This window comes from Impatiens glandulifera, chromosome 5 (assembly GCF_907164915.1).
Source record: "Impatiens glandulifera chromosome 5, dImpGla2.1, whole genome shotgun sequence".
NCBI classification, from domain to species: domain Eukaryota; kingdom Viridiplantae; phylum Streptophyta; class Magnoliopsida; order Ericales; family Balsaminaceae; genus Impatiens; species Impatiens glandulifera.
The window spans coordinates 43673621-43682777 of NC_061866.1; the positions used below are offsets into that span (position 1 = coordinate 43673621).

The window sequence follows — 9157 nt, forward strand, 5'->3', positions numbered from 1 at the left end:
TGAAGGAAGAAATTAGTATTGAATTAATATGAACTTATGAAGGCAATTGTGCACAATCAAACCGCAATTCATTTTCATATCTCTGTAAGACAAACCTTTCTTCTTTCGAAATAAAGGTAGTAACAGTACATCTTTCTTTTGAAAATGGTCGTCTCCCGGTCCTTCCAGCTCGATGAAGATAATCAACTGCGGTTCTTGGAAGATCGAAGTTGTATATATGGGTTGTCTCTGGTAGGTCAACTCCTCTTGCTGCTAGATCAGTTGCCAGAAGGAGGAAATTCTTTTCTTGTCTCAACTCCTGTATTCATGATTGTAATAAGTTTAAGTAGATTGGAAAAAAGGTTAAAATATTGAGAGAAATGTATTTTCACTTACAGTTAATGAAGCTGCCCGAGAATTGAAGTTCATGTCCTCCTCCAGAACTAGAATCTCGGCATCCAATTTAGATGAAGTCGTTAAGAAATTGATTAGAACATCTGTTATGGCATCATGTCCAGCCTTTTTGGACTTCTCAGACTGTTAGTTAGCATAACATATTGTTAATTAGCTAAAATGCAGCAAGAAACTTTGAACTAATTGTATGCATACATATCAGATTGAGCACCCGCCTCTGGTCTATTGGTTAAACCATTTTATTGGACTGTGATCTGGAAAAATCTACATTTGTTTTGTTTGTTAAAAATTACAATCATCTAAAAAATAATTTGGATTATGATTGAGTGAAGCTAAAAATCTTACAGTAATCTGGACCATCGTCCACAAAATAACTTGATTGATATCCAGAAAACAATCTTACGGAAAAAATTTCTTTCAGCGATTTTCTATTGAGATCGTGATTGTATTACAGATTGTCACAAGTATTCCATCAAACATTTTTAATGAGTGAATATTACCTGCTCATTTACAAAAACTATGCTCGATCCAGGTACATCTGCCTGCAATAAGGATAACAAGATCTGACACCTTTCTTCTTTACCACATACCTGAAATTGTTGTGACCTAATTAGTTAATGAAATGTAAGAATCAATAAGAGGATAATTTATTTATTTTACCCAAATCATCAACTAAAATACTAAATTAAACTACCCTTATTTTACCCTCTATAAGACTATAACATTTAAAAATATTAAATATTAAGGATATTTTAGTTATCTACAAATAATCCAAATAAACCAGATTATTAATAATCCTACATCAAAAAAACTAAGAGGAGTTACTTAAATGCAAGAAGTTGTGTCGGCTATTTCAAAATGTGCTAGAAAAGATGATCTTTATTTTCGAGGATATGAACTAGAAAGTGATTTTTATGAACAACGATAACCAAATCTTCCAATTCCAATAAATTGATTCTTTTGAAGAAGTGCTCACCACAAATCTGTGATATAGTTGAGATGGCATTGGCTGAACTGGATTTACATTAATATGAATTACATCAGCCTGTCACCACAAATCAAATGTAAGAGAAAATATCCAGCAGTTATTTATTTTTATTTCTTTTATAAAGAAAAATGAGTTTTGTCTAGACCTTGGTCCACTTCTGCTGAACACAGTCATACAAAAATCTATTGTGCTGAGGAATTGAAGCACTCGCCAAAATTGTTTGCCTTGTCTTGTTCACTGGTGATGTGTATGACGTCAAAAGCTTTCGGAGCAAACCTACTTGAGTTGAATGACCAAACATCGAGTCAACCTATAAGTAAGAAAAGAAAAACTTGATGGTAAGTTAGCTTACCCCAAGAACATAGACACAAAATATAAACGAATTAACTACCTCGTCAATCACAAGCACTCGAAGTGCTTCTAGCTTAAGAAGGTGCTTCTCAACCATTTGATTCAAACTTCCCATTGTTGCGACCACAATTGTAGGAGGCTCTGCCTGACAATATACACGAAATGGTGATAAGCCTTCGAAATGCGTATGAATGTATAAACGTTTTTATATAGAACATCACAATAGACTCTAGGCATAGCTATGATTTTCATTTCCACAAATAAATTATTTTACAAATTCAGGTCACGTGTTTGTATTATCAGAAGTGTCATAATGGTAACACGATTAATACAAACTTTAATTTTTTTTACAAAACTCTTGCACACAGAAATGATTCAAGATCATAGATTCAATGAACTATGTCAATTTCATATTTCTCATTATTATGGTTTTCAACAAACGAAGCAGAAACAAGGGAAACCTTTAGCCAGCTCCTTTGTCTTTTCAACATGCCTCCATCTAGAAGAGCCATTACAGAGCATTCATCATTCTCCTCTTCGGTACTTTTTACAGCCAGCATACGAGCAACCTTCGTAACCTGTTTCACCAAACTATCAGCATAAGATACATTTTTTTTGTGTGTAGACCCAGTTTCTTCGGCTTTGTTCTTACTTGCATACCGAGTTCCCTGGTTGGGACAACTATGAGTGCTTGCACAGTGGATCTCTGAGGGTCCACTGCCGAAAATATGGAAAGCAAGTAGGCCAAGGTCTTTCCAGAACCTGTCTAGAGATTCCATTAAAATAACAGAAGAAATACATTACTACCAAAGCTGAAAAAAATAGATTAATGTAGAGAAATGAATTATGTAAAACACAACTTAAAGTATAACAGGATTCAGTTTGTGCAAACACTTGAACAGACATCGTATCTAATCCAAAACAGTATGTGAAGAAAAGTTCTCAAAATTGAAAACATTGTGGCATTTATTTCCCCTTCAATTAGTTAGTCTTCAAATAGATTTTTGCAATCTAGCTAACAATGAGAAGGGATGTTACTTTGAGAGGGATCACACATAGTCCGAAACAATTTCACAAGCTTGGATGATTAGTACAAAAGAAGTTGCAAATGTCGCTTCACTTAAACGCAAGATTCTTCGAATTCTCCCAGGACTTGATGATTAAAAAGTTGCAAAAAGCAACTTGGGTTTCCCTAACATGAAAGCGCGTAGACACAAGTATGAAAAATTATCTTACAAGATTGGAGACTCCTGAAGTTGGAGAACTACCAAGAAATAGAGAAATGGGCTAATGAAGTGAACTAAGTATTGCTCCAAGGAGCGAACCATCCAAAACAAGGCACAATTGGGCAAGAGTTGTAAATGGACTCTCAAATGAAAGAGGCACTATCGATTTGACTCTTTTCACAAGGCAAAATTATGGGCTCTCCTTTTGAGTTCCAACTACCCCCTGAAGATAAAGTCTAAGCTATGAAACAGTGGGAAAATGTTATAGCTGGCCACTCTATCAGCAATCGCAAAGTCCACTTTCCAACAGTTAGGGACTTTATTATCAGAAAATTGCAAACTGTGGGTTTAGAGAAAGTTCTCCTCAATGCTCATGATTTCTATTTCTTGAGATTCAAAGAGGAGAGTAATATAAGGGACATCTATGAGGCAGGTTAAATACACATTGCAAATTATTGCTGGTCCTTAGGAAATGGTATGATGAAAATGTTATACCAATGTATGTCCCCCAGCTAAAGCACACATATGGATTGACGGATCGTTCTAAGAAAATGATCCTCACTACTTGATGAACTGTAAGAACTTGACTCATAATCTCGTATGGTGGGGTCTCATAGGAAAATCTCTTCACTTGGACAATAGGTTCTAAAAAAATGTTCCTGACTATTAATCTGTAAGTTTTTTACTGAATATTTTGTACATTAGAAAGTATCAAATATATAAAAGATCAAAAACAATAAAAATCAAATCATGCCATAATCATATATACAATACCTTCAATCATATCTTTTAACCTGACCCAAATCTGCAACTAAATGGATTTTTAACAACTTCGTTACTTGTATGCTTGTGCTGGCTTTTGAACATTATTTTCATAATATTCTCCACAATATATGATGCTGATATATATATATATATATATATATATATATATATATATATGTGAGTTTAAATTTAGGAAAGTAACTGAAAAACACTTTTTTAGTTGCCAAATAAGCTCAACAAACAAACACAAACTTCTAACCTGAGCATGAAGTATGCAATCCCTCCCAGAAAGAAGAATTGGCAACCCTTTTCTTTGTACATCAGTTGGAATGATAAATCCTACTTCCTCCATCCTACAATACACCAAATAAATTCAACACAATTAATTATCAAAGGAAAACACCAATTTTATTAGCAGAAATCTTCAAAACAAATGGAGCTCTTATAACATGTTTTTCTTTACCACAGAAGCAACCCACAGGGGTAGCTCAAATGGAAAGAGTATTTTGCTCAAGAGATCAAAGGTTTCAGGTCCAATTCCCACTAAGAATGTCCTAAGTTGAAGTGGGGGGCATAAGCAGAAGGACGAAAGTGTAAATAAACACTTTTGTTATAAATCTAGATTCGGATCTGTTAGAGAAACCGCCAATGAATTTATGAATATGTTTCAAACTTAGTCAGATACATCTCGTTTTCAATGTGACCTCATCTGGATTTTGTTTCTCTTATCTCCCTACTTCTTCTTTATCCTCTCACTCTCCCATATCTACATGACTCGAATTCTTACCACTTTTATCAGTTTCTTAAACAAACATGCATCACAGACATAAAACGAAACAATCACTGTATCCTATTAAAAAATCAAACAAAGCAATATATAGACATCACAATAAATGTGAAGTTATACCAGAGATCAAAATGGGTCAATAAACACACAATTCATTGCTTGATAATGCCGGCAATCTTAAGATTTATATGTATTGAAATTAAAACTTTATTACATTAGTTAGTGAAGACTTTACCAAATATTACCCATAAGGAAGGTTACATTTAGCAATAATTCAATTAACAAGGGTAGCTTAAACAATACGTAATTGTTTCTGTTAGGTATATCCTCAAGCATTTAGAAAAAACAGAAAAAAAACCTTTGTTTCTCTGTTTGTTCAGTTCAGTATTTGTTTCAACTCATTCTCTTCCATGATCTTGTCATTGTTTAATGTTTTTAGCAGGGTAATTGAATGTGTGAAATTGAAATATCCACCTGCTAAACTACTATTGAAGAAGCTATGCATTTGAATTCAATCAAAACAACCTGTCGCAGTTAGCTAACATTAATTCTCTAATGGGTCTCTAATAGCAGTGAGAAAGGTCCACTCTTTTTCGATTCAAGAAACATATCAGCACTACTAAAGCAGTAACAATCGAATCACAAACTTGCCTGTGAATGATATGGTCGGGTACCTGGCCTTGACAAAGCTCTCGGAGAGTGGAATCTTGCTCTTCTTCACCATCTTCAGTGGCAGGATAATCATACCCGAGATTAGAAGATGCTCTAGAAGAAATACGGCGACCTACTAAAGAGGAAAGGGTCCGATGGGTGCGGCTAAGAGAGAAGGAGAGGGTAGAATTAGGGTTTTTAGGAGTCAGAAGGAGGAGATGAGAACTGGGTTTAGCGGGAAATCTCGGTGATAGGGAATTGTGGAGCTGAAATACAGAGGAAGGCGCCATTATAGAGCTGCACCAGACCGATAAGTGTGGGTAGAGGTTTAGTTATGAACTTATGATGTTGCTCGTAAACTTAGAACTTGTCACTTTCTAAATTAAATAAATGTTATGATAACGATAAAGAATGAAATTTGGTGTCACGAAAGATTCAGTTAATGATGTGATTACACGTTAATGAACTTGAAAAGTGTAATTTTTCATTCTTATTAAGTTCACGTGTTATACCCATCATTTCTGACCCCATTCATAACAACAAATTTCCGATCTATCGTTATTTTAAATGTTATTATAAGGATTTCAAATAATCTTTTTACAATATTATATTTAACAATAGCTCTGATAAAAATAACCCACCAAGGTAGCCCAATAATAAGAGTCGACATAAGAGACTAAAAGGTCGGGTTCGATTCTACCTGAAAGCACTTTAAGTTTAAGCACGGGTAATGACTATGACGTGTCATGTTAGTTCTTTCATTAAAAATAAAAAAAAATTCATTCAATATAACTAGATCAACTATGAATATATATATATAGAAACAAATACATTATTCATCATTCATATTAGAGTGCAAATAACTTTATTGTTCCATAAATAAATCAAGAAAATTGATGGAGTCATTGCTGTAATTGAATCATGCAAATCTATGGAATTGTTGTCAACGACAACAAGTTAGGAGTGAACCCGAATCGGGACTTAACTAGATCAAATTGCACGAATATTTCCTCCATCTGAAAAGCCCCAATCACCATTGCCTCCTCCATTGTTTTCCCACCATCGATGAAAGCCATACACGCCAACGCATCGTTAATGTTATCTCTATAGACCACTTGCATGGTATTCGAGAAATATGTCCAATTCTTCCCATTGGCCAACCTTAGTTCCACAGTAGGAGCTCCTATAAAGCCCACCAAAGGATTGAGAATTAGATCGTTCGCATTGAAACAAAGATTGAATGGCTTCACAGCTCTAACTGGATTTACGCCTTTCATTGCCTCCAAGAATGTTTTGCGAAAAGCAGAAAACATATTGCTCCTCAAAGTGGTGTATGGCACGGTTGTGCTTATTCTCACGCCTCCAAGCCCGGTTGTATTGTTAATAGAAAATGAACTTGCTCGAATTGGAATTTGATTCAATTCCGAACTTCCAATTGATATGGCTTGTACCCCAATGTAGTAACCGTTTGTTGAGAATGGATTTCGAAGTAATCGCGTGTATGTGAAAAATCCCCTAGCATCTTCGAGCCTATGCGCATAAGGGACAACGTAATAAGGTCCACCACCGAAGAATATTACACCTTCGGGAGCACGAACACTAGGAAGGACGAATGCAAATTTCTTGGCAAATTGGTGGGGAGGTGATGCAAATTGAGATGGAAGGGATAAGGGAGCGTTTGAGAGCCCAATAACTTGACCGGTTCCGATAAAGTATTGAGTGAGCATAAGCTCAAATGGGATACAAGCGGCATAGATTTGTTTGAAGCTAGTTTGTTGAGTAGGTCCATACCCATCGGTCCGATTGACATAGAAGTTGTATTCGAACGTTAAATCAGTTTGATAACACGTTTTGGGCACAACCGGATTCACCAATGCAACTTTACATGGGCACGAACTTTGATACTCTTTCTTTAAAGGACACAATCGGGAAGGCGATGAATGGGCTAAGGAACATGCGTGTGATGGACAAGATGGGTACAAAGTATGCATCAAATCACAATAAGTCCATATAAAATCGGAGTCGAGATCCATAATGTAGTTTCCTCCATTGATCTCCATAAAGTAAAAAGGAGGTGTTCCATCTTTGACGATCGCTGCAATTAGACCTTTGCTTCTAGCAAAGACGATGTTAGAAACAATTGCGAGGACCATCAAGAATATGATACGATCAAGTCGAGTTATGATATAAGTCATTTTGTTTCAAAGTTACTATAAGACCATGTCCATGCATTTTATGGTATATATAGGATCCCAAATGTGGACTATTTTGAGGGTTGCTCTTAATTCAAGTAACCAAACTAGCTAAGTCAGCTTTGAGATGAGACTTCCTAATGTTTAAAATGAAGCAACATAGTATAAGTATTAAGTAACAAATGTAATTTGGACTTAACAAAAAAAAAAAAAAAAAATTTGAACAGGTCACAAGTTGACTTAATTAATGAATATTGGATCAAGTGAGAAGTGACCAAGATGTACAATAAAAAAACAAAACAAAGAAAATTGAGCTAATTTTTAATTAAGATTTTCCCTTTTATATAATTATCACAATATCTGAAATTGAGTTACTATTATCTAGGTTCTACTCTAAAAACATTTTAAATATATTTTTATTTTATTAAATAGTTATATATTTATATTTATTTTAAAAAGATCCATGATAAATTAAAAATATGATTAGTTTTCTAAATAAAAAACAATAAGGAGAAAGAAAAAAAACAAAGACTGTATGTCACATATAATAAAAATAATTAATATGCATGAATGTATTCCAGAAGGGGTCTCCTCAACCGACTCTACGGGATTTCCAAAATGAATTTCAAATAATGTCATAATAATGACGTTATGAATTATATGTATCAGTCGAATACATTGAATGTACGCTAATTTCTTTCTAGTTAAATAGTCCAACAAAAAAAACTCCATATGTCCGCCACAACACGACAATTCAGAAAAAGGTGAGACACTTTTTCAACCTCTATAAGGCTTGTATAACAATTAAAATATTGATATTGATAAAATCTTATAATAAATAAAAAAGTGATCAAATATGAAAATAAGAAAAAATATATATAAACACGTTACCCAATAGGTTATCTAAAAGAACGATTAACTCTCAAATCGACTTTCCGAAACGAATTTAGAAAACGTCATAATAATAGAATTATGAATGATACGCATATGACGACTACGTTTATTAAAGTTCGACAATTTCTCTTAAACTAGATAGTCTATCAGAAAATAATTGAGATTGTAACCCAAATATGTAGACATGACATATTAATCACCTCAATCTAAGCTTCTCAATAACTACTAAATGACTCAAGCATCACCAAGTAAATCTCAGTCATACTCCATAAAAGTCTCTAACTAATACTAGTCATCCCTTGACAATATAAAAGTAAGTGAGTAGTTGATTCCATAATTTGTGACACATACGACAATGACTTATCATAATACAATTCTTTTTTTCATTCACTAATCATCCAATAAAAGTATCAAACATTTTCTTAAATGTGTCATTTCTACGTACAACAATAGAAAAAAACAAGCTTAGGATACGTCTTAAACTAGACTTTTGACACTACACACTAAATATCGTAATATTATTTTATTAATAATAAAAACTAAAGAAAAATATATTAAATAAACATTTATATTTCTAATTATGTAACTATTTATTTATCACGTAAATTTGAATGTCATGAATGAAACTCTAAAAAGTTCTAATTTTGATTTTAGATATTAGTTATAGTATTTTAATTGATAACAAAATTGTTTCTGAAATTAGTTAACATCTGGTTATGTTTTACCCACTAAAGGTTCCAGTTTGATCCTGATCAGCATCAATATTTCTTTTCCTATTTTTTACCTTCTTCCATCTTTTTTTATGTGGGTGAATTACATCTATTGATCATAATATATAATATAAATTACTCTATAGTATTGAATTTTATTTTTCAATTTGATCATATTGATTATACTAGGGATATGGATA

The 9157-nt window shown here is 33.5% G+C and overlaps 2 protein-coding genes across 3 annotated transcripts; both read right to left on the reverse strand.

The window, feature by feature from the left end:
* On the reverse strand, nucleotides 1-5502 carry LOC124940323 (DEAD-box ATP-dependent RNA helicase 58, chloroplastic). 2 transcript variants are annotated; one of them, XM_047480832.1, is made up of 10 exons: nucleotides 5162-5502; nucleotides 3983-4076; nucleotides 2385-2498; nucleotides 2194-2310; nucleotides 1773-1877; nucleotides 1527-1691; nucleotides 1370-1438; nucleotides 894-983; nucleotides 376-516; nucleotides 1-298 (listed from the first exon to the last, which is right to left on the reverse strand). In XM_047480832.1, the coding sequence occupies exons 1-10, from the start codon at nucleotides 5449-5451 to the stop codon at nucleotides 35-37; spliced, it is 1449 nt and encodes a 482-aa protein (XP_047336788.1). In that variant the 5' UTR covers nucleotides 5452-5502; the 3' UTR covers nucleotides 1-34. The 2 variants fall into 2 exon arrangements, with proteins under 2 accessions (XP_047336788.1, XP_047336789.1); XM_047480833.1 differs by lacking the exon at nucleotides 5162-5502 and having other exon boundaries at nucleotides 2385-2494; nucleotides 3983-4082.
* A 588-nt stretch (nucleotides 5503-6090) lies between these two features.
* LOC124939438 (gamma conglutin 1-like) lies at nucleotides 6091-7356 on the reverse strand. Its single transcript, XM_047479914.1, has one exon. It carries the CDS (start codon nucleotides 7354-7356, stop codon nucleotides 6091-6093), a length of 1266 nt encoding a protein of 421 aa, XP_047335870.1.
* Between the last annotated feature and the right edge of the window lie 1801 nt (nucleotides 7357-9157).